This window comes from Platalea leucorodia, assembly GCF_965183815.1.
Source record: "Platalea leucorodia genome assembly, chromosome: W".
Classification (NCBI taxonomy): domain Eukaryota; kingdom Metazoa; phylum Chordata; class Aves; order Pelecaniformes; family Threskiornithidae; genus Platalea; species Platalea leucorodia.
Genome location: NC_138859.1, coordinates 36,268,107 through 36,294,519, shown reverse-complemented (window position 1 = coordinate 36,294,519; position 26,413 = coordinate 36,268,107). Strand labels below are relative to the sequence as shown.

General features: G+C 43.1%; 1 protein-coding gene across 27 annotated transcripts in view; it reads right to left on the bottom strand.

Annotated features, from left to right (window-relative positions):
- Nucleotides 1-26,413, bottom strand: part of LOC309601609 (single-stranded DNA-binding protein 2-like) — a gene marked incomplete at its 3' end in the record, with an annotated part of 225,153 nt that overhangs the window by 39,129 nt on the left and 159,611 nt on the right. For 19 of the 27 annotated variants that reach the window (XM_082334722.1, XM_082334711.1, XM_082334736.1 and 16 more), the window contains 3 exons: nt 5,024-5,083; nt 1,154-1,220; nt 898-968 (listed from right to left, as the gene is read on the bottom strand). In XM_082334722.1, coding sequence (XP_082190848.1) covers nt 898-968; nt 1,154-1,220; nt 5,024-5,083 — 198 coding nt within the window. The remainder of the gene's footprint in view (nt 1-897; nt 969-1,153; nt 1,221-5,023; nt 5,084-26,413) is intronic. The other 8 variants (XM_082334734.1, XM_082334712.1, XM_082334720.1 and 5 more) reach the window with 3 other exon arrangements.

The following is a 26,413-nucleotide window of genomic DNA, read 5'->3' as shown; positions in this document are numbered from 1 at the left end:
TTCAAGTTATTTAGTTTGAAACAATCTAGAATCATAAAATATAAATCTGAGGTAACTTTTCTGGTTTTGGAGGACTTAAGTCACACTATGTATGTGTTTAAACTGAAAAAAATTGTTTACAGTCATGGTTTATATTGACATAAGTATATGACACAATCATATAGGCAGCAAAGCATTTCTACTGGTAATAGTTTATATCAGTTGGGAAACAAGCATATAAATGTTGTACTTGATATAAGCATTTCTATACCAGCACATTAAGGGTTTCCCATTTACTGCCTGTGCAGCAAGGCAGCAGGCTGATTCTTGCAATTCAAGGTTGCTTCGCTCCTTGAAACAGAGCTAGAGAGATGCTTATGATTGATAAGGAGGAGAAACGGCAGCATGAACTTCAAATTTTACATTAAAATCTTTCTGGCACTCAACAAAAATCTAGATCAATAGTGGATGAAGAAAAATCTTTAAAGAATATTTTTGGGATTTTTTACTACAAAGAGTTTGACTAACTTAATTATATTAGATTAATTCTTCCCTCCTAAACAGTGCAATCAATTAGGTTGGGAGGATAAGGAAACACCTACTCAGTCCTTGATCTCCTTTACAAATCCTTTAGTTATAACATACACTGTCTGGGGGACAAGCATAACTTTTCTGAAATAAGCAAGTTAAGTAAGTTTTAATTTCAACTGTTAATTAAAAAAAAACTTATTCTTGAATTTGAGGCTTTTTACAGCTGCAACTCAGAATTAATTATATAAAAGAGATAAAATTTATTTTAAAATGGGATTAGAAGAACAGGTCCTGGCACATTCTCTCTTCAACTCACAGAAAGCCAGAGTAATATAGTATAAGTGCAGATCCTGTCAATAAAGAGAGATATATATCCATGGAAGGTACCTGTGGTCCTAAATGAACCATTCCTCTTGAAGGAGTCATTCTCTGCATTGGCCCACCCATGTTTGGATGCCCTGGAAATAAAATTATGCAACTTGAACAGCTATGCAATATACAAGCACCTTCTAAAACAACTTTAGCAAATAATCCCTTAGTTTAACAAAGAGTTTACAAAGTTGCAGTAAGCTTTGAAACATAAAGACACAAGTTTGAAATCATAGTACTTTTGAACATTCCAAATAATTATTTTATACTTCACCTTGCTGCCGTGTTGGGTCCATCCCACTAGGCAATAATGGCTGACTTCCTGGGACACCTCCAAGTGCCTGCAGACATAGAAATAGTATTAAAAGGAGGTAATACACTATAATTTGTGTTAAACATATAATACAGGTATTTTGTTCTTAATTCTCAGATGTTCCAAATCAAGAGCAATCTGGAAGAGTTAACTCTCCTAAATGCCTAAGACCCTGATTATGGATTTGCACAAACAAAATCTTGGGCTTCCATGGAATTATGTATAAATAATCTCCATAATATACTCTTGCCTAATTTTCTTTCTTTTTTCCCCAATTCTTCCTTCAGTTTACCTTACCTATTTTTTAACCTCAGAACATTACCTATTTCTTGATTACCTGGTAATTTATCCTAAGCTTAAATTTTTACAGTTTTCCTTTTTAACCATTGTTTTAACATCTTCCTTTAAGAGGCCAGAATGTGAAGATTGTGATCTTCTCTGAGAATGAGTCATAAATGAGCCAACTTCACAGCATTCAAAGGGTAAATTAGGGCTGTGATGCGAGTGATATTTTAGCTTCCACTCTGCCTTAATGTCGTGGTTTAACCCCAGCCAGCAACTAAGCACCACACAGCTGCTCGCTCACTCCCCCCTCCCCGGTGGGATGGGGGAGAGAATCGGAAGAGTAAAAGTGAGAAAACTCATGGGTTGAGATAAGAACAGTTTAATAATTGAAGTAAAATGAAATAGAATAGTAGTAGTAGTAGTAGTAGCAGTAATTATAATAATAATAATAATAATATACAAAGCAAGTGATACATGATACAATTGCTCACCACCCGCCAAACAATGCCCAGCATGTCCCCGAGCAGTGATCGCTGCCCCCTGGACAACTCCTCCCAGTTTATATACTGGGCATGACATCATACGGTATGGAATAGCCCTTTGGCCAGTCTGGGTCAGCTGTCCTGGCTGTGCCCCCTCCCAGCTTCTTGTGCACCTGGCAGAGCATGGGAAGATGAAAAGTCCTTGACTAGAGTAAGCACTACTTAGCAACAACTAAAGCATCAGTGTATTATCAACATTCTTCTCATCCTAAATCCAAAACACAGCACTATACCAGCTGCTAGGAAGAAAAATCAACTCTATCCCAGGTGAAACCAGGACACTTACTCTTGAAGGACATCAATGCTGAAATAAGCTTATTATCCATCTACAGGAGAGTAGTACAAGAGTCACAAAACTTGCTCCTAAATTTTGCCTTCAAGTATGAAGATGTATTGTGTTGTTACCTCACCTCTGGTCCAAATCAAACATATTATTTTTAAATCCCCATTTTTTTATCTGCCCTTTGAGTTTATAGTAACCTTTCGGTTTAAGGCTAATTTCTACAGTCTCTTGCCTATAGTTTAGTCAACTAGAAAAATTTTGTTATAAATGGATCTTTGTAGCTGATCCATAAAGTGCTATTTAACATTTCATAGCAACAACACATTTTCAGTCAAAATGTATCTGGAGTGAATAAATCTGGTATTATGAAAGTAATCTACTCAGGCAATAGAGTTATTGCTTACTGAGGGAATGGTTCAGTTACTCTTGACTTGGAAATACTGTGGTAGCTTGGGATATATACAAAAGGGAACCATCTGCAAATACTCCAATACACAAGAGGTAGGAAATTCAAAATTAAGATCCACATTGTTACCTCATTTTAACACCTACTCAAAAGGTATTCTATTGTAGTATTTATGGAATATATATTAATCTGAGACTACATAATTTAAATCAGAGTTTTATATTTACTTCAGTGCTTCCAAGTCAGGACGATATGCAAGAACAACACATGAAATACACAGAGAAGTGCTAAATACTAGTGAAGCAGGAACTGTTCATTTCTGTCAGAGATGACAGGTGATAAATAAGGACAAGACGGAGGAACTGCTGTAAGCCCATTTGACTGAAGACTTAACTCATGCAGTAATTAGTGTGGATAGTTACATAAGAGACTGCAGTTCCTTTCCAGCGTAGCGTATTACTTTTCAAGAAAACTGCACAGCACAATGCATTGCCAAGAGCTCTTGTAGGACTAGATGGGCGAGTACTAGAGGCACTTTAGGTGCATTAGTGTGATAGTATATGCTAACTTTCCTTGCTAAAAAGCTTAAAACTAGCTCAGATATCCTTACACAGCACTGCACTGTGCTGTGTACACATGCCCTTTGTTATACTTGCTTGCATAAGAAATATAATCCCTACTGCAATGCATAAAATTAGAGTTACAGTGGGAACTTTAACTCTGATTTTTACTGACTTTCATGCAATCAAAATTTCAACCTTAAAGCTGCATTACAATAGTTTATTACTTCCACACATTGCCCATATATACTGTAACTTACAGTATGGCAGCATTGCCAAAAGCAGTAATTCATTAATGCAGCACAATGTAAATGAATTACAAGATCTCTAATTCACTAAGATTATGTTACAGCTCTAATCTGAAAATAATGTAATGTACAGACAAAAATAGCTGAAAAATAGTTCTGAAACTAAAACTGCAGGTTGGTAGCACTTTTATAGCATTTACCACATCCAGTTTTTACCTGCCAGTATTTATACAATTCAGAAATGCAGAAAGAGAAATAAAAAAAAGTGAAAGCCAAATGCTTGTGCATCTTTGGCTAACATTATTGAAACATGCAAAAAGCAGGAAGATATCTGATACTGAGTTACAGTATATCTATAACAAATATTTAACTAAAGTCCTAATATTGCACTCTCATATTGTCCCTTGATGATCACTTCAGTAATGTTAAGTCACCTATTTCCCTTGTGAGAAAGTAGCTATGCTATAGATAACTTAACCTGCTCTCAAACATCGTCAAGAGGAACATTTGAAGAAGTCTTGCAACCTGAAGTGTCCAGCTCACTAAAATTTAAACTTCAACTTTCTGGCAATGTTGTGCCAGTGCTCAAGATCATTTTGTTGACATTGTGCCATACAGACATAAACAATACCCAGAACTGAGGTTGGAGCAGAAGAGTCTCCTCATCAAGCTGTGACCACAAGAAAAGCAGTCCTGGAAGTCTAAGCTGCACAAAAAAAAGCTATTCCAGCTATCCTATCAACCTTTCCCAATCTTTTAATTGACTCAGTTTCATTTTCAGAGCTCAACTGATAATTTTCATCTGCTTATCTCTAACTTTTCATCTGCTAACTACTGTCTTCTCATCTATCTACACTAAGGAGAACAAAAATGTAAAAATTTGTAAAAATGCAAGAGTTATCTGCTTCCAGAACCATCTTTTCACAGATGGGCCAATAAAGGTCTCCGCTGACAAACAGCAGCCCATTACTCATTCTGTAAGAGGCACAGTGTACTTTATGATATCTTTACCTCACCAATAATCTCCATAACTGCAAAGTAAAAATACTTTACATGTCTAACAAGGAATAGGAGGGAGTGATACATTTTATGCATAATTAAGTACAAAAATTCTCAGTGCTAACTGCTTAATATGGTTAGGAAAGTTTACAGACTATAACAACCATGGAGACATTCTGCTGCATTCTCAGAGGAGATAGCACTGATTGGCTAAGGTTAATGAAGCACTGCACAAGACAACTATATTCTCCCTCTGTAGACAGGCTTAATGCACAATAAATTTTGAGGTATAGACAGTAATTAAGCATAGGAAAGTGAGCTGAGAGTGGTGTGTCTTATCACACACCATATCAAAATAACCATTTAATGGTCAGACAAAATGGGGTAGAGAGAAACTAAGTGAGTTTTGTATGTCAGAGAAATTGGTAGCCAACGAGAGAACATTCCCTGTTCTCAATACTGCACCATGCCCCTGGGACACAAACATGCATCAGTGATAAATTCTTACCTGATTGGGTATTCTTAAAGGTGGCCTTGGACCTCCAGGGTATCGAGGGGACATGAAAGGCTATGAAAAAAAAAAGTAGTGCTGAATAATTCAAGTTAGCTTGTAAATACTGTGTTGAGTCATTGGGCATATGGCTTGTGTCATGCTCAAACCTCAGGAATCCAGCTTGCATGCTTCCACAGAGCATCCAGTACATTATTCTGCAATGTTTATCTATAACTAAATAAATTTAAAGATTCTTAGTGTATCTATCTACTAAGATACATTATTTTAAAATATAAAATTTTTCTACAGCTGTTGTGAAGGCAGATATAAACAACTTAATGCATCAACTATGAAGAATAAGAAATCATTTAGATCATATAATCACACATCTAATTTTTTGACTGGATAAGGGGGAATACAAAAGAAAAATGTTCTTGGAAGACTCAAGGCTAAATAACAGCATAATAATTAGCAAATACTTTCCCTTCACTTTTTTATAATAGTACAGTAAAATACAATACAAGATTTAACCTGTGAGGGCACAGAGTTCAAGTTTATGTCATAAATATCTAGAACTTTTGGTGGTGGTGAACTATATTAACTCAGTATTGTACTTCTTCCATCCCTCCATACATAGCTCCATGCTCATTACAACTCTTCCTCTCTCAAAACCAAATATCCACTCAATTCTCATACCATCCTGTACTCTGTGAGATTCTAGTGGCTCTTTGCTACTACTATACTACTTTGTAGCCTAGAAAAAAGTTCAATCCCTTAAACTAGGTCCAGAAATAAATGATAAACAAATGGTAGCATCAGCAAATAACTTTGACATCTCTACTTGCTCCATCTCAAAGTGTGACAGCAATCTAGAAATCTAAAAAGCAGGGAGATTAGTGGCAAGTTCGAGATCTACAGGAAAAAGGCACAAACATCTGACTAAACATATGATGAAGAGGATTATTTTGGCAAACAAACATACCTATAATTCCAGAAGAAAATGAAGACTAAATGTACACTTTGACTGTGAATACAGGGACAAAAAAGACTTTCCTTTAAGAGCTTGAGGGGGAAAAAAAGCTTTCCATGAGGTTTCCTCTCAAACCTTCTACTAATACACCAGCATCTTCTCTCCTGTGTCTAAATTGCCGGGCAATAGGAAAGCAAAAATGCCATAAAACTTTATATTATGAAACAGAAGCTCACTTCCATTCATGAAACTGCCTAGCAGTCATAGGAGAAATGAGAGATATAAAAGAAAGGAGTCTCATAGAACTTCCCAAGAGAAATCTATTATGACAAATAAGATATTGCAGAAACCCACTCTTTGGGATCTCTTGGAAATAAAACCAAATGTATTTAACCAGAAACCATCTTCTCTGCTATAGCTAAGGAACGTAAATAGGTCACTAAAACTCTATGGTCAACATCATTGCTTCATGAATGAATGGCATATTTGGGCTCTGTCAGCTGTACTGTGTTATAAACTAAAATGTCAATTATCATCATTATTAGCAATCCAATGCAATAATATTAGTAATAACTAGCAACATAATGATGCTACTAATATTTAGTAATATTTTTCAAATGATCTGCAGAAAAAAATTTACTGAACCTTTCACATGTCAGAATCAGATTAAAGTTGTAATAATAATCTTCTACATAAACACATGTTCCAAAAAGATACTAGAAAGAAATTTAAAATACAGAGGGTTTACAAACTGGAGAATAAAAGTTAAATGACAGTTGTGAAAAGATTACATTAGTAAAAAGAGCCTTTGAAATTATGTGCTATAAAAGAGGGAGGCTTCTTCGTGCCCTCTGTCTGATGGTGAGATTCTATGATATAAAGAGAGAAAAAAGGATTGTGTGTGTGGTGAAGGTTGTAAACGTGGTTCTTGTGAAGCAGTAAGAGTGGGAGAAAATCAGAATCTAAACAAAAACATTTCAAAATCAATTTAGATACACACTATGGGCCTGCAAAGATCAGTCTGAGAGATATCTGTATTGTTTAACTTTAGTCATGTGATTTAGCAGCAGGAATTAGGTATCTTCATTCCTTGTACAAACAACCACCCCTCAGTGGACAATTCAAAATGGCTTTAAAGAGACGCTGGAGGATTTTTCCCTCCTTATCTTTCTTACTATTGGATGCTTGTTCAAATTAGCAATTTGGGAGGATGTTCTGCGAGTGCAAAGGGGCTGACATAGAGGATCATGTACCCAGTAGAATAGTTTCTAGGAGACTAACACATGTGAGCTAGATTAAAGTGACTGCAAGGACTGAGTGAACCTGTAAATGAACTGGTTTACACTCCACACTGTCTTGGAATCAGAAGAGATGTAAAGGTGCCATCTGTATTTATTTGGGAGGCTTCAATGATCAATGACTTTAAAAAAGGACAGAAGCAAACTACATGACAATTCCTTTACATTACATATGCACTTTAGAAATAAGGTTTAGAGGTTAGCTAAATTAGAACAAATCTTAACAAATTTGCTACGAAACAGTAACACATTAAAAAACATACTTATATGTGCAAAAGGTATAGTCAGTGGTAGAATTTAATTTTAAAAAAATCTACCAAATTAGAAAAAGTGAACTGTGAATTATAAACAACCTGTTTCCTCCAAATCTCAGTTGACACTTGATGACTTAAATATTTAGCAGTGTCTCCCAGGTGAGTTAAGTACAATCTCAATGTTTTTATCTACCTGAGTGCCTTGGAAAAAAAAAAAATTATATAGATGCAGACATGGCAAACTTTTCATCAGCCAGGTAATAAAAAAGATGAAGATAACTGGGGTTTCATTAAATATGCATTTAAATGTTTCTCATAATTGCACTGCAAAATTAAGCAACCTGAGTCACATCTTCCACGCTGCAAATTGTCACTAACTTGAAGAAACACAATGAATTCCACTGGATTAGAACCTAGAACTGTATATTCACCTATGTTAAAACTGAAAAAAATAATTAAAAGGCTTAGAAAATCCTATAAAAACAACAGTAGACTATCGTGGCCTGAATGAAGTGACACCACCACTGAGTGCTGCTGTACCAGACATGCTAGAGCACCAATATGAGTTGGAGTCAAAGGCAGCCAAGTGGTATGCCACAATTGACATTGCCAATTAGTTTTTCTCAATTCCTTTGGCAGCAGAGTGCAGGCCACAGTTTGCTTTCACATGGAGGGGTGTCCAATACACCTGGAGTCAACTGCCCCAGGGGTGGAAGCACAGCCCCATCATTTGTCATGGACTAATCCAAACTGCATTGAAACAGGGTGATGCCCCTGAACATCTACAATATATCGATGACCTCATCGTGTGGGGCAACAAGGCAGAAGAAGTGTTTGAGAAGGGAAAAAGAGTAATTCAGATTCTTCTGAAAGCTGGTTTCGCCATAAAGAAAAGCAAGGTCAAGGGACCTGCATGGGAGATTCAGTTCTTGGGAATAAAATGGCAGGATGGACATCGTCATGTGGATAGCTCGTGCAGTAGCTCTTGGGCCTACAGGGGCAGTTGTGCAAAATGTACTCTACACTGCAGCTGGGGAGCACGGTCTCACCTGGAGCCTCTGGCAGAAAACATCAGGAGAAACCCAAGGTTGACCATTAGGGTTTTGGAGCCGGGGGGTATCGATGATCAGAAGCCCACTATACCCTAACTGAAAAAGAGATACTAGCAGCATATGAGGGGGTTCAAGCAGCTTCAGAAGTTGTTGGTACAGAAGCATATCTCCTCTTGGCACCGCGATTTCCCATGCTACACTGGATGTTCAAAGAAAACATTCCCTCTACGCATCATGCAACCAGCACTACATGGAGGAAGTGGGTAGCACTGATCACACAACGGGCTCAACTGGGGAAACCCAGCCACCCAGGAATCCTGGAAGAGATCAGAAGGCAGAGATTTTGGAGCATTGCCTGAGGAGGTGGCTCGTGCCCAAGAGGCATCACCATATAATGAGTTATCAGAAGATGAAAGGCGTTATGTTTTGTTTACTGATGGATCCTGTCTTGTGGTAGGAAACCATCAGAAGTGGGAAGCTGCTGAGTGGAGTCCCACACGACAAGTCATTGAGGCCACTGAAGGAGAAGGTGAGTTAAGTCAGTCTGCAGAAGTGAAAGCCATCCAACTAGCCCTAGAGATTGCCGAACGAGAAAAGCGTCTAGTACTCTATCTCTGTACTGACTCCTGGATGGTGGCTAATGCCCTATGGGGGTGGCTACAGCAGTGGAAGACCAACTTGACATTGCAGAGGTAAATCCATCTGGGCTGCTGCATTGTGGCAAGACATCGCTGCCTGGGTAGAAAACATCACTCTAAAGGTACATCATGTAGTTGCTCATATGCCCAAAAACTGTGCCACTGAAGAACATCGAAACAATGAACAGGTAGACAAGGCTGCCAAAATTGAAGTAGCTCAGGTGGACCTGGACTGGGAGCATAAGGGTGAGCTATTTGTAGCTCAATGGGCCCACAAAACATCGGGACATCTAGGGAGAGATGCAACATAACATACAGATGGGCTTGTGATCGAGGGGTGGACCTGACCATGGAGGCCATCACGCAGGTCACTCATGAATGTGAAACATGTGCTGCAATCAAACGAGCCACATGAGTAAAATCTCCCCGGAACAGAGGGTGGTGGCTGGGTTTTCGATATGGCAAGGCCTGGCAAATTGACTATATTGGACCACTGCTATGAACACGCCAAGGCAAGCGCTATGTGCTCACTATGGTGGAAGCGACTACCTGTTGCCTAGAAACATACCCTGTAAACCATGCCGCTGCCTGAAACATCATCTTAGGCCTTGAAAGGCAAATTTCGTGGCTACATGGTACCCCAGAAAGAATTGAATCAATGGGACTCATTTCCAAAATAACCTCATAAACTCCTGGGCCAAGAAACATGGCATTGACTGGGTGTATCGCATCCCCTATCACCCACAAGCCTCTGGAAAGACTGAGAGATATAATGGACTGTTAAAGACTGTTGAGAGCGTTGGGCAATGGGGCATGGAAGCACCGGGATACAAATTTAGCAGAAGCCACTTGGCTTGTTAATACCAGGGGATCTGCTGATCTTCCTGGTCCTGCCCAAGCCAAGCCCCTACATACTGTGGGAGGAGATAAGGTCCCTGCAGTGCACATAGGGAAGTGGCTGGGGAAGGCAGTGCGGATTGCTCCTCCCATGGGAAAAAGCAAACCCATTCGTGGGATTGTCTTCGCTCAAGGACCTGGGTGTACTTGGTGGGTAATGCAGAAGGATGGGGAGACCCGGTGTGTGCCTCAAGGAGATTTAACCTTGGGGGGAAAATAATCTGTGATGTGAGTTGTATGTTGTAGGAAGTAATGTAGCAGGAACGACCTGAACCGACAAAGAGTGAGTTTCGCAAGGAACCAGACGAGTGCAAACCAAGCTGGTGTTGGCGCCCAACAGTCGAACATACTGCTTCTCCTGTCCTGAACACTCATCTTGACAGATGGAGCCCAAGTCATAGCCTGTTTGTGAACATCTGGAGGAGTGGAGGAAGCCCGTGGAATGGGACAGTAATATCTGTCTGTTAAAGGACAGAGGACAGTAGTTAATGGGAATGTATAAATCTGTATGTTGGGTATAAAGATGGTTTAAGTATGTAGTTTAAGTTGTAAGTGTTGGTAAGAAGGGATTTCAGTAACGAGAATTAAATACAATGGAATGGTTAGAAGAGATAGATATACATGTATTAAATTATGTGGGACCTGAGCATGACGCAAATGGTATGGAATAAGGGGTGGAGGTTGTATTGGGTCTGGCTGAGATGAAGTTAATTTTCCCCATAGAAGCTCTCATAGTGCTGTGCTTTGTATTGATAGCTGGAAGGGTGTTGATAACACACCAGTGTTTTGGCTACTGCTGAGCAGTGCTCCCACAGCAACAAGGCTGTCTCTCTAACACTCCCCCTTCACCAATAGGCTGGGGGTGGGCAAGATCTTGGGAGGGGACATAGCCAGGACAGCTGACCCAAAGTGACCAAAGGGATATTCCATACCATATGATGTCTGCTCAGCAATAAATCTAAGAGAAAGAAGGAGGAAGCGGGGGGCATTCGTTATTTACGACATTTGTCTTCCAGAGCAACTGCTACTGAACCCCTGCTTCCCGGGAGGTGGCTGGACATTGCCTGCTAATGGGAAGTAGAGAATAAAATCTTTGTTTTCCTTTTGCTTCTGCACACAGCCTTTGCTTTTGCTTTTATTAAACTGCCTTTATCTTGACCCACGAGGTTTTTTTCCATCTCATTTTCTCCCCCCTCCCTGCTGAGGAGGGGAGTGATAGAGCAGCTTGGTGGCACCTGGCATCCAGCCAAGGTCAACCCACCACATACCTGAATGCAATTTGCACTTAAAATGGATGCGTTGGCATGTATCATAGAATAGAGGTGTACCGGGAATTCAAAATTTCCATGACAAAACTTCTAAAAGTTTAAGTAAATATTTTTTCATTCATACCTGTCCTGGTTACTTTTTTTTTCGATTCTCTCCCCCATCCCACTGGGGAGTGAGCGAGCAGCTGTGTGGTGCTTAGTTGCCGACTGGGGTTAAACCATGACAATACCATACCATGATATGTAAGTATAAAATATGAATTTCTTCAGATCTCATTGTCCTCAGGAAGAACAGAGTGAAGCTAGTACTAAATACTTTGAAGATCTCACTAGGCCTAAATCTAACAGAACTTTCAAATATAACACTTCTCTACTCTACAGAACTAACTGTTCTGAGAAAAACTGTCCTCAGACCAAAAACTGGAAATAAGATTGTTTGTTAAAATCTTAGCGTCTTTGAATTCTATGAACTAATTCCTTCTGATCACAACTGAATGAGTTTACCTAATCTAAACTTATTTTCATAGAACCATAGAATGGTTTGGGTTGGAAGGGACCTTTAAAGATCATCTAGTTCCAACTTCCCTGCCATGGGCAGGGACATCTGTCACTGGATCAGGTTGCTCAAAGCCCTGGCCAATCTGACCTTGAACACTTCCAATGATGGAGCATCCACAACTTCTTTGGACAACCTGTTCCAGTGTCTCACCACCCTCATTGTAAGGAATGTCTTCCTTATGTTCAGTCTGAATCGACCCTCTTTCAGTTTAAAACTGTTATCCCTTGTCCTGTCACCACAGGCCCTGGTAAAAAGTCTCTCTCCATCTTTCCTATAAGCCCCCTTTAAGTATTGAAAGGCCAAAATAAGGTATCCCGGGAGCCTTCTCCAGGCTGAACAACCCCCAACTCTCAGCCTTTCTTCAGAGGAGAGCTATTCCATCCCTCTGATCATTTTCATGGCCCTCCTCTGGACCCGCTCCAACAGATCCATTTCTTTTTTGTGCTGGGGGACCCAGAGTTGGATGTGGTACTCCGGGTGGGGTCTCATGAGAGCAGAGTGGAGGAGGACAATCACCTCCCTCGACCTGCTGGCCATGCTTCTTTTGATGCAGCCCAGGACACAATTGGCTTTCTGGGCTGCAAGTGCACATTGCTGGTTCATGTCCAATTTTTCATCCACCATTACCCCCAAGTCCTTCTCCGCAGGGCTGCTCTCAATCCATTCATCTTCCAGCCTGTATCCATGTTTGGCATTGCCCCGACCAGGTGCAGGACCTTGCACTTATCATAGAACAGATAATGAGATATTCTGTATTTATCATAGAATGTCCTGAGTTGGAAGGGACCCACAAGGATCATTGAGTCCAACTCCTGTCCCTGCATAGGACAACCCCAAAATTCACACCATATGTCTGAGGGCGTTGTCCAAATGCTTCTTAAATGTTGTCAGGCTTGGCACCATGACTACCTCCCAGGGGGAGGCCTTGTTGAACTTCATGAGGTTCGCAAGGGCCTACTCCTCAAGCCTGTCAAGGTCCCTCTGGATGACATCCCTTCCCTCAGGCGAATCAACTGCACCACTCAGCTTGGAGTCATCTGCAACCTTGCTGAGGGTGCACTCAATCCCACTATCTATGTTATTGATGAAGATATTGAATAGTATTTGTCCCAGTACAGGCCCTTGAGGGACACCACTCGTTAGTGGTTTCCACTTGGACATTGAGCCGTTGACTATAACTCTTTGGACACAGCCAGCCAGCCAGTTCCTTATCCATCTAACAGTCCATCCATCAAATCCATATCCTTCCAATTTAGATAGAAGGATGTTGTCGGGGACCGTGTCAAAGGCCTTACAGAAGTCCAGATAGATGACATCCGTAGCTCTTCCCTTGTCCGCTGATGCAGTCACTCCATCGTAGAAGACCACTAAATTAGTCAAGCATGATTTGCCCTTAGGGAAGCCATGTTGGCTGTCTCTCATCACCTCCCTGACTTCCATATGTCTTGACATGTCTTCCAGGAGGATCTGTTCCATGATCTTACTGGGCACCGAGGTAAGGATGACTGGTCGGTCATTCCCAGGGTCCTCCTTTCTACCCTTTTTAAAAATGGATGTGATGTAATTTTTCCTTTTCTCCAGTCAGTGGGGACTTCACCTGACTGCCACGACTTTTCAAATATGATGGAGTGGCTTGGCAACTACATCAGCCAATTCTCTCAGGACCCTGCGATGCATCTCGTTGAGTCCTATGGACTTGTGTGTGTTCAGGTTCCTCAGATGGTCTCGAACTTGATCTTCTCCTACAATGGGAGGGACTTCATTTCCCCAGTCCCTGCCTTGAGGTTCAGGGACTTGAGAGATGTGGGAAGAGTGATTACCAGTGAAAATGGAAGCAAAAGAGCTGTTGAGTACTTCAGCCTTCTCCATGTCCATTGTCACCAGATCCCCTGTCTCATTTATCGGGGAGGGGGTGTACAATTTTTTTCTTCCTTTTCTGACCAAAGTACCTGTAGAAGCCCTTCTTATGAATCTTCAAATTCCTTGCCAAATTCAGCTCCAACTGTGCCTTAGCTTTCCTGAGCCCACCCCTACACATCTGGGCAGCGTCCCTATATTCTTCCCAGGATACATGTCCCTGGTTCCACTGCCTGTGCATTTCCTTCTTACACTTTAGTTCGACCGGGATGTCCTTCCTCAGCCATGCTGGTCTCCTGCCTTCCTTTCCCAATTTCTTGCACATGGGAATCCATAGTTCTTGTGTTCTAAGAAAAATGTCCTTAAAGAGCTGCCAGCTCTGTTCTGCTCCTTTATCCCTGAGGGCAGTTTCCCAGCGGTTCCCACTCACTAATTCCTTAACTGAAAGTTCACTTTCCTAAGTTTTAGGGTCCTGACTGTACTTCTCACCTGGCCTATATCCCTCAAGATCATGAATTCCACAAGGGCATGCTACAGCCAATCTTGTCCTCTCCAGTAAGTTCCTCTGCATTAGTGAGCAACAGGTCCAGTAACGCTTCCTCTCTGGTTGGGCTGTCTATCACCTGGATTAGGAAGTTATCCTCTATGTACTCCAAGAGTTTCCTGGACTGCTTGCAGCTTGCTGTGCTGCTTTTCCAGCAGATGTCAGGGTGATTGAAGTCCCCCAGCAGGATCAGGGCCTGTGAGTGTGATGCTTCCTGCAGTTGAAGTCAGAACACTTCATCAGCAGGCTCCCTTTGATTGGGCAGCCTGTAGTAAACACGAACCACAAGGTTTCTTTTGTTGGCTTGGTCGCTAATTTTCACCCATAAGCTCTCAACCTGTACACTGCTGTTTTTCAAGGACAGCTTTGTGCAATCAATCCAATTTTTTATGCAGAGGGCAACCCCCCCTCCCCCACCTCTCCTTCCTTGCCTGTCCCTCCTGAACAGTTTATAGTCATCTATTGCAGTGCTCCAATTGTGTGATTCATCCCACCAAGTTTCAGTGATAGCAATCAGATCATAGCTTTCCAGCTGCACAGTGGCTTCCAGCTCCTCCTGCTTGTTACCCATGCTGTGTGCACTGATATAGAGACACTTCAGTTGGACTGTTGACTGTCTCACCTTTTTGGTGGAACCTTTTTGGAGGGTTGGGGGGCATTCCTCACTAATCTGCTAGGTGTGCTTATCCACCCTGTTGCTTGTGAGTACACAAGTATCACAGCTTTGGACACCATCCCCCAAGTTCGTTAGTTTAAAATGTGATTCACTAAGTCAGCCACTCTGCCAGCTGGCTCCAAGACGGATCCTCTTCTAGATAGGTGGATCCCATCTCTCCCCGATAATCTATATTCATCTAAGGACATCCCATGATTGTAGAAACCAAAGCCTTGGCGATGACACCAGTCACAAAACCAGGTGTTGATTTGTATGATGCGTCGACTTCTGCCCGCACCCCTATCCCTGACTGGCAAGATAGAAGAGAAGATCACTTGGGCTCCTGTCCCCTTCACTTGTGCCCCCAGGGCTCTGAAGTCCTGCTTTATCTTGCCCAGGTTATGCTTTACTATGTCATTGGTGCCCACATGGAAAAGAAGTAGGGAATAGTAGTCTGTGCTTTTTACCACTTGTGGCAGTCTTTCTGTGACATCCCGGATCTTGGCTCCTGGCAAGCAGCAAACTTCCCTTGACTGTATATCAGGCTGGCAGATGGATGTCTCAGTGCCTCTCAGCAGAGTCACCCACTACTAGCACTTGCCGCTTCCTTTTGCAGCTTTTAGTGTGTGCAACTGGTGCAGTTTCTCCCTGTGTGTCTTGCTCATTGGCTTCATCCATCGCTAAGATTTTGCATTTGTTGCTGGTTGGTACATATGAGGAAATGGGAGGGGAAATGATATCCTGTTGCCACGAGTCACCAGAGACCATGGTGCCTCCTTCTCCAAGGTGCTGTCTGTTCGCTGTTGACACTCTTTGTCTGGTAGTCCTTGGAGGTCAGTGCCACAGGGCCCTAGTATTTCTTCTTGCAACGCCTCAAATAGTACTCTATTTCTTGTTCCCCCTCCCTAATACAGCATAACCTGCTGACTTCCTCCTGCAGCTTCTCCACCCAATGCCTGAGTGATTCCACCAGGGCACACCTTGCACAGGTGGAGCTTCCACCCTCCTCCACCCAGGAGTGTGGGGTGCAGTCTTTGCAGTTCTCCACCTGGACAGCAGCTTCCCTGATAGGAAGCTCTGTCTGGGTGGGTGCCTCCATTCATCCCAGGCTAGCCTGGCTAGGTGGCCGATTCCCATCTTCTGCAGAGTTCAGCCCTTTCCTGGTCTCTGCCACCATGCTTCCAATGTTCTCAAAGCACTGTTTAATATGCCTTTCTAATTCCCCGGAGGCCTTAAGCTGCTGGGTAGGCAACAACTGCTGCTGCTGTTCTATTAGAACCTTGTGTAAAACTTTGACTGCAGATATTATATGCATCCTCTAATATCTGGACCTGAAGGTAAATAATTGCTACATGCTTATTTCACTCCTGCTGCACTCCTACTATTTCAGTATCAGATAGGGTGGCAAAAATAGGGATGAAAACTAGGTCATGTTGATCTCTGTGGACAGGCATACCAAGACATTTACAAATTACTAACTCTGATGCTTAAAAATGGCACAGAAAATGTCCTAAATTATTTTATTAACATAGTAGCTAAGTGCTTTCCTCACATCGTAACTCCATATACAGCACAGATCATCAGTGTAATGAATGTGGTTGTATTGGGTGCAGGTGGCAAGGTTTTGGTAGCAGAGGGGCTGCAGGGGTGGCTTCTGTGGGAAGAGGTCAGGGTCTGCCCTGTGCTGGACATGGCCAGTTCCAGCCGGCTCTGCAACAGCCCCACTTCAGGCCACAGCTGAGCCCATCAGTGGAGTTGGTGGCGCCTCTGTGAAAACATATTTAAGAAAGGGAAAACATGCTGGACAGAGACGGAAAGAGGGAAAAAAAAGAGTGAGAAACAGCAGAGGGAACACCAAGGTCAGAGAAGGAGGGGGAGGAGGTGCTCCATGGCACCAGAGCAGATATCTACCCTGCAGCCTATAGAGAGCCCACGCTGGAACAGAGTTTCCTGACAGGAACTATGACTGGAAGCAAGATTATTTTAGACGAGAATTTCAGATATGTATATAGTCATCTTATCCTTATGGAATCTAAGATAGTTTTATCATTTCTATTGCCAAAGCAATCCATAATCTTTAAAAAGGATTTTCTCTTATGACATTCCTTTTTGTTTGTGGAAAAGCAAGAAAAAAGAGAAATGAAATTACTTAACTTGGATTACCCAGGAGAAATGTAGCTAATTTAGGAATGAACTGCACACATGGTTTTAAGATCCAGCACTCTGATTTCCAACCATTTGCTTTCTCTGAGGCTCTTTATCTAAGAAAGGAACTTTCAGATGTGCTGACTCTCCAGAAATCCCAGTCATTGAATTGTATTTGACCCACCATTACAGCCAGATACAGTCAACTCTAAAATTTGTTTAGGTTCTCCTATTTGGGATTTAAGAGCTTCATATCACAAAACTATTCTCTCTTCCGGTAGTCCCACACATTGAGTTTTGCAGCAAATGAAGCAGAAGCAGATTCAGTTACTGTTTAAGACCAATTTATTTCCAGAGTATAACCTATCCTATGTACTGAAAGAAGACAAGGTCCTGTGGATAAAAAAATATGTAGCTCTGAAATTAAAAGTTATATTAAAATACATACTTGTGGTAGGTTGACCCTGACTGGATGCCAGGTGCCCACCAAAGCTGCTCTATCACTCCCCCTCCTCGACTGGACTCAGAGAAAATATAACGAAAGGCTCATAGGTCGAGATAAGGACAGGGAGAGATCATTCAGCAATTACTGTGACAGGCAAAACAGACTCAACTTGGGGAAATTAGTTTAATTTATTACCAATCAAATCAGAGTAAGGTAATGAGAAAATAAAAACTAAATCTTACAACACCTTCCCCCCACCCCTCCCTTCTTCCCGGGCTTAACTTTATTCCCAATTTCTCTACCTGCTTCCCCCCCGCAGCACAGGGGGATGGGGAATGGGGGTTGCGGTCAGTTCATCACATGTTGTCTCTGCCTCTCCTTCCTCCTCAGGAGGAGGACTCCTCATACTCTTCCCCTGCTCCAGCGTGGGGTCCCTCTCATGGGAGTCAGTCCTCCACGAACTTCTCCATTGTGAGTCCTTCTCATGGGCTGCAGTTCTTCATGAACTGCTCCTGCGTGGGTCCCTTCCATGGGGTGTAGTCCTTCAGGAACACACTGCTCCAGTGTGGGTCCCCCACAGGGTAACAAGTCCTGCCAGCAAACCTGCTCCAGCGTGGGCTCCTCTCTCCATGGGTCCACAGGTCCTGCCAGGAGCCTGCTTCCCATGGGGTCACAGTCTCCCTCAGGGCACATCCACCTGCTCCGGTGCAGGGTCCTCCATGGGCTGCAGGTGGATATCTGCTCCACCATTAACCTCCATGGGCTGCAGGGGGGCAGCCTGCCTCACCATGGTCTTCACCACAGGCTGCAGGGGAATCTCTGCTCCGGCGCCTGGATCACCTCCTTCCCCTCCTTCTTCACTGACTTTGGTGTCTGCAGAGTTGTTCCTCTCACATATTCTCACACCAGTGGTGGGTCCGTCTTGGAGCCAGCTGGCATTGTCTCTGTTGGACATGGGGGAAGCTTCTAGCAGCTTCTCACAGAAGTCACCCCTGTACCACCCCCGCTGCAAAAGCCTTGCCATGCAAACCCAATACAATACTGTATTGGGTCTGGCTGGGATGGAGTTAACTTTCTTCATAGCAGCTGGTATGGTGCTGTGCTTTGCATTTGTGGCTAAAACAGGATTGATAACACACCAGTGTTTTGGCTATTGCTGAGCATTGCTTGCACAGCATCGAGGCTTTCTCTGTTTCTCACTCTGTCCCCTCAGCAAGTAGGCTGGGGGATTTTAGTGGTCCTGACCAGAAGACCATTTTGACCAGAAGACCATTTTACATTGAGGAGTTAGGGATGCACATAACAGTTAACCTGAGCAGTCCCAGGCCTGTGCTGTGCTGTGCTGCACTATACTAGCCCTAATATCATTGCTGTTCTGCAGTTATTTTCACAACCAGTATTTGTTTTACTTGTCATTATCTTTGTACTATTATTATTCGTAGTGACTAGCTTATGTATAAGACACTTTCTATTAGCTGAACTGCTTACCAATAAAACCTGTAACTTATAATACATTTAAGAAAGGTAAACCGCATATGGATCAAGGGGTGGAATGTAGTGATTCTGACCAGGAGACCACAGTACGTCGAGTGATCCACATAACAGTTAACCTGGGTAGGCCCAGGCCTGCACTGTGCTGCACAAATCCTTTGGCTGCAGGATAAACTCAGCTGGCTCATTGTAACAGAGGAGCCTGCAGGCAGTTCCCGCTTGCTGCGATTATGCCACCTGCGTGGCCTTGCCTTTATCTAACAGCGCAGCAAGAAGTTCTCATGAGAGCATCCTTTCTGTTTGCCGGCAGAAATGATGAATAGAGTTGTTTCCTTGTAAGAAAAGCCTATAACAGCTTGAATGACCTAACTGTGGGAGTCTTCTCTACAGACAGGGTCTGCACAGCATGCTGCATGTGGGTCAGTCCTGTTCGATGCTACACCGGTCGGGGTTCCCAGCATCTAAAGGGACAAGAATATCTATGTTTTTCTCTTCTTATAGTGTTAGCTCTAATAAATAGCATTTTAAATGTTACCTTACAGAATCTGTGTGCCTTTCTTACTGGGATCATCACGGACCAGCACCTCCCAGTGCAAAACAGGGGTATGTAAGAAGCTGGGAGGGAACACAACCTGGACAGCTGACCCAGGTTGACCAAAGGGATATTCCATACCATATGATGTCGTGCTCAGCAATAAAAGGTCAGGGAAAGGAGGAGGAAGCGGAGATGTTTGTGGTTATGGCATTTGTCTTCCCAAGTAACTGTTAATGTGTGCTGAGGCCCTGCTTTCCAGGAAGTGGCTAAATATCTGCCTGCTGATGAGAAGTAGTAAATGAATTCCTCTTTTTCCTTTGCTTGCACGTACAGGTTTTGAGGCTGTGTGGGTATTTGGCTATTGGCCAGGGTCAACTCACCACATTTAGCAAAGTGTCCAGTGTTTGACTATAGGAGCGATTACATACTAGTGTACTGAATTCTTTTTCTTTTATAAAAAATAAAGGACAGAATTAACAGCGAAACTGGAACTCGTGTAAGGTTTCTTGGTTTCCAGCACAGTCCCTATGTTGGAGATATGCGAGAAATAAGGCAAAGGATGTTAAGGCAGAGAATGTTAATCAGCCTCTGTAAACAGTTAACAAGACCTGGCCTGAGAGAAGAAACAGGAGGACACCACGAAACAGTCAAGCAAGGAAATACCAAGATAAGCATGAGAAAACAAGGCCACTGATAAAGTGAAGTGAGAATCACTTGAACCATGAGTGAACTATCCTAATTAACATAGTAAAAACCACACCTCCAGCAATAAAGCCCCCGGCCCAAGCAAAGACCCTTACCCACTGAGCATGGGCTGTAAATTTAAAACACGCTGTACCTTTAAGTGGAGACGAGCCTTGCAAGAACCAATAGAAGCAAGGATGAATAAGTGGAATTGTGAAAACACTGATAACAGCTACTCAGAATGTATAAAATGTCACTGCATGTTAACCAAGGGGTGCTAGCTCTGTGGAGTTACCACCTAGCACCCATCTCTGCACAGACAGGAAATAAACAAATGTCTCGACTCTGTGTGTTATTTGGCTTTTTTGCACACTGGATAAAAGAACCCTGCTTTTTGGGACAACATTTTGGCGACCCAGATGGGACTGCCATAGAGCCTTGCCCAGATTGTCTTGCCATTCCCGATGAAGGAGAAATGGACTGAGCAGGACTCCAGCGTGCACTGACCTGTTGATCAGGGACTCCTCCGGCTCATCTCTGTTGTTGGCCGGTAAGCATGACTCAAAGGTGCAATGCGCAAAAGAGATATTTTTACGGAATAATGGGGAATCGTCCATTAGTAAGTAGTTGTTTTGTTTGCTCTGCATAAGTTGCATCAGGAGAGACTCGCAGCAGTAGCTTGTTAGTAAACTTCTATTCTCTACACATAGATGCGTGGTGAAATAAGGGGTCTTTCACCTTTGCCGACAGAGGGTTGGAGCTGAGTGTTTTGAGACTTTGTTGGTTTCTACAACGCGTGGTGAAAGAAGGGGTCTTTCACCTTTGCCAACAGAGAGTCGGAGCTGAGTGTATGAAACTTTGGGAAAAAATATGGGGACAAATACTTCCAAAGAGATTCCTCCTTGTTCTCTTCTTGGGTGTATTTTGAAAAACTGGAAGAAATTTGGAGGGGATCCCATGGCAAAAGACAAAATGAAAATGTATTGTAATCAATGGTGGCCAAATTACAAATTCGATTGTGGGAAAATGTGGCCACAGAATGAGTTTTTAAAGTCTAGTATTATATTACAGCTGATGTTATTTTGTTGACGAATAGATAAATGGGAAGAGGTGCCGTATGTTGATGCTTTTATGACTTTATATAGAAAATCAGACATCCAAAAGAGTTGTGGTATAAAAAATGATATGATTATGTTTGCTGGATCAGAAACTAAAAAGAATGAACATTCTCAGAATAGCAATAATTGTAAAATGGTGGAAGGGGGGAAGAAGATCCTTTAGTAGGGAATTTGCAAGTGAGAGATGGGGGCTGGGGGGAAGAAGACCGGATACGAGGTCTGAGCTAAGACCAGGAAAAGAAGAAAGCGGAACGGGAAGGAATGCTGGAAATGAGTGTTACTATTGTGGGAACTTAGGGCATATAGAGTGGGAATGCCCACTCCGGCTGCAGGAAAAGACAAAAGAAGGAAATTATCACCGGAGGAAATTCCAAAGAGTGGACGGAGCGAGCGGCATGCCTATATCCCAATTGATAGAAATAGCATATAAAGTATATGATAATCGGGATGAAAAGGAGAAGTGGGAAAAACAAAACAGAATTAAATTGCAAGCTGCTTTGTTGGCTGCTGCTATAAATGAGGACAGTTTTAAAGGACATGGACAAAGAGGTAGAGGGGGACCGGCGAGAGCAATGACAGGAGGAGGCCCTCAAAACCGGCCCTTAATAGGGCCAAACATATGTGCATATTGTTGGAAGGAAGGGCACTGGAAGAATGAGTGCCCAAATCAGAAAACCAAGAACGAAGGGAATCCGGTAATTAATAGTGATCTTGTCATGTTAGAGGATTCCAATTTCGATTGATGGGGACCAGAGGTGATTATTAATGTTTCCCCAGCCGACCCTCTGGTTCCAGTCAAGCTGGGGAATGAAACTATTGATTTTCTAATAGATAGCAGGGCTACCCATTCAGTAATCACTAGTTGTAAGAGACCTTTAAGTAAAATAACAGTACCGATTGTTGGGGCAACGGGAAAGCAAACCCCAAGACCGTTCCTAAAACCGCTAGAACGTATAATTGGGAATACAAAATTAACTCACGAATTTCTCTATATGCCGGAGTGTCCCTTGCCATTATTAGGATGTGACCTACTGTGTAAACTAAATGCCCAAGTAACTTTCTCTGAAGACTCTGTGCAGTTACATATTCCACAGGAAACAGCGTGGAAAGCCCAGATTTGTCTATTGACAGAAGGAAACCCCACAGAGGAACTCGAAGACAGCATCCCAGATGCAGTACTGGATGCAGTGATCCCTTTGGTATAGGCTTCAAAAAGCCAGGTAGAGCGAAGAATGCGACTCCCGTTAAAACAGAGCTCAAGCCAGGGACTCATCCGGTAAGGAAAAGGCAGTATCCTATAAAATTAGAAGCACGAAAAGGGTTGGAACCCTTGATAAACATCTTCTTAGAATATGGACTGATAAGAGAATGTCAATCTGAATTTAATACTCCTGTATTATGGGTGAGGAAGCCCCGGTCTCAAGAATACAGACTGGTTCAAGACCTGAGGGAAATTAATTGGATTGTTGTTGATGTGCACCCTGTTGTACCAAATCCATATACACTGCTTACCTCAATACCTGAAACAAATGTTTATTTTACAGTCCTAGATTTGAAAGATGCCTTCTTTTGCATCCCGGTGGATGAACAAAGTCAGACACTCTTTGCATTTGAATGGGAAAACCCAATGACGGGGGGAAAAGTACAGCTGTGTTGGACCATACTTCCGCAAGAGTTTAAGAACAGCCCTACCCTGTTCAGTAATGTACTGGCAAAAGAACTGGAACTATGGCAAGGTAACAATCAAGATATAACATTGCTGCAATATGTTGATGATATACTAATTGGTGCCAATAGAAAAGAGGACTGCTTGAAAGCCACTATCGACCTGCTGAATTTCTTGGGACTAGCAGGGTACAGAGTCTCTAAGAAAAAGGCACAGATAGCAAAGGAGAAAGTTCAATATTTGGGTTTCGAGAGGACAAAAAGAGTTAGGTACAGAACGAAAAGAAGCGATATGCCCAATCACAGTACCCAAATCAAAAAGAGGATTCTTAGGAATGGCCGGGTGGTGTCGGATATGGACTCCAAATTCTGGACTAATTGCTAAACCCCTATATGCTGCTATCAAGGGGCCAGGAGAATTGTTAGAATGGACCCCTGAATGCCGGAAAGGTTTTGATGATATTAAAAGAGAACTAATGGAAGCTCCTGCTCTGGGCCTGCCTGACATGACCAAACCCTTCCAACTGCACGTGCATGAGAGACAACAGGTGGCACTGGGAGTCCTGACACAGACCCTCAGCAGTTGGAAAAGGCCAGTAGCATATTTCTCAAAGCAGTTAGATGAAGCAAGCAAAGGATGGCTGGCCTGTTTGCATGCTATGGCAGCCACTGCCTTATTGATTGAAGAAGCCCGTCCACTGCCGCAAAACATGTCTGCACAAAAAGCAGAAATAATTGCCCTAACCTGAGCTCTTGAGATTGGGAAAGGACAAAGAATACATGGACTCAAAATATGCTTTTGGGGTAGTCCATGCTCACGGTGCAATTTGGAAAGAACGAGGACTGTTGAGTTCCCAAGGAAGTCCTATCAAACACGGGCAAGAAATTATGAAATTGTTAAATGCAGTCCCAGAACTGAAAGAAGTGGTAATAATGCACTGTAAAGCCCATCAAAAGGGACAAGGAGAAATTATTCAAGGAAATAAAAGAGCAGATACAGCTGCAAAAAGGGCTGCTTTACAAGGACAAATGATTGGAGCCCAGATACCAAGTAAAGAGGTAGATATGAAACCACCTCAATATACAGAAAAAGAAAACCAGTTGGCAGAAATATTGAAGTGTTCAAAGAATAGAGAAGGATGGTGGATAACTCCAAATCAACAGATTTTTACTACAGCCAAAATGATGGAAACCCTCCTTAAAAAGCTGCATGAAGAAACTCATATGGGAGCAGATGCTATGTTAAGTAGCGTTAAAAGATATGCTATAGGACCAAAAATGCAAACTGCTGTGGACATTATAATGAAGAAATGTCAGACCCGTTGTGCAAATAATCCAAAAATACAAAGAAGACCACCTGCGGGGGATGTAAAGAGAGGAATCACCCCTGGGGAACGCTGGCAGATAGATTTTTCTGAGTTACCAAGGTGCAATCAGTATAAGTATTTACTTGTTTTAGTAGATACCTTTTCAGGATGGCCGGAAGCTTTCCCTTGCTGTACCAATTGGGCTAGAGAAGTCGTTAAGGTGATATTGAAAGAAATAATTCCTAGATTTGGGGTTCCAGAGGGATTGTCCTCTGATAATGGACCCTATTTTATCACAGAAATAGTCCAGAGAGTGTCCAAATTCCTTCAGTTCAAATGGGATTTGCACACTCCTTGGAGGCCAGAGTCTAGGGGGAAAACAGAAAGAATGAACCAGACCATCAAAAGACAAATTGCTAAATTATGCCAAAAAACTCATCTTAAATGGATAGCTGTCTTTCTTACCCATTGCCTTGATGAATCATAGAATCATAGAACCATTAAGGTTGGAAAAGACCCTTAAGATCATCGAGTCCAACCGTTAACCTAGCACTGCCAAGTCCACCACTAAACCATGTCCTCAAGCACCACGTCTACCCTTCTTTTAAATACCTCCAGGGATGGAGACTCAACCACTTCCCTGGGCAGCCTGTTCCAATGCCTGACTACCCTTTCGGTGAAGAAGTTTTTCATAATATCCAACCTAAACTTCCCCTGGTGCAGCTTGAGGCCATTTCCTCTCGTCCTATCGCTTGTTACTAGGGAGAAGAGACCGACCCCCACCTCGCTACAACCTCCTTTCAGGTAGTTGTAGAGAGCAATAAGGTCTCCCCTCAGCCTCCTCTTCTCCAGGCTAAACAACCCCAGTTCCCTCAGCCGTTCCTCATAAGACTTGTGCTCTAGACCCTTCACCAGCTTCGTTGCCCTTCTCTGGACACGCTCCAGCACCTCGATGGCCTTCTTGTAGTGAGGGGCCCAAAACAGAACACAGTACTCGAGGTGCGGCTTCACCAATGCCGAGTACAGGGGCACTATCATCTCCCTGGTCCTGCTGGCCACACTATTCTTGATACAAGCCAGGATGCCATTGGCCTTCTTGGCCACCTGGGCACACTGCTGGCTCATGTTCAGCCAGCTGTCAACCAGCACCCCCAGGTCCTTTTCTGCCAGGCAGCTCTCCAGCCACTCCTCCCCCAGCCTGTAGCATTGCATGGGGTTGTTGTGACCCAAGTGCAGGACCCGGCACTTAGCCTTGTTGAATCTCATGCAGTTGGCCCCGGCCCAATGATCCAGCCTGTCCAGGTCCCTCTGCAGGGCCTCGACACTCCCACCCAGCTTGGTGCCATCTGCAAACTTACTGAGGGTGCAACTCAATCCCCTCATCCAGATCATCAATGAAGATATCGAACAGGACCGGCCCCAACACTGAGCCCTGGGGAACATCACTCGTGACCGGCCGCCAACTGGATTTGACTCCATTCACCACCACTCTCTGGGCTTGGCCTTCCAGCCAGTTTTTAACCCAGCGGAGAGTGTACCTATCCAAGCCATGAGCAGCCAGATTCTCCAGGAGAATGCTGTGGGAGACAGTGTCAAAGGCCTTACTAAAGTCCAGGTAGAGAACATCCACAGCCTTCCCCTCATCCACTAAGCAGGTCACCTTGTCATAGAAGGAGACCAGGTTAGTGAAGCAGGATCTCCCTTTCATAAACCCATGCTGGCTGGGCCTGATCCCTCGGTTGTCTCGCACGTGCCTCATAATGGCACTCAAGATGACCTGCTCCATGACCTTCCCCGGCACCGAGGTCAGGCTGACAGGCCTGTAGTTCCCGGGATCCTCCTTCCGACCCTTCTTGTAGAGGGGCATCACATTTGCTAGCTTCCAGTCATCTGGGACCTCCCCGGTTGACCAGGCTGCTGATAAATGATGGAGAGTGGCTTGGCAAGCTCCTCTGCCAGCTCTGTCAGTATCCTCGGATGGATCCCATCTGGCCCCATGGACTTGTGAGCATCCAGGTGGAGG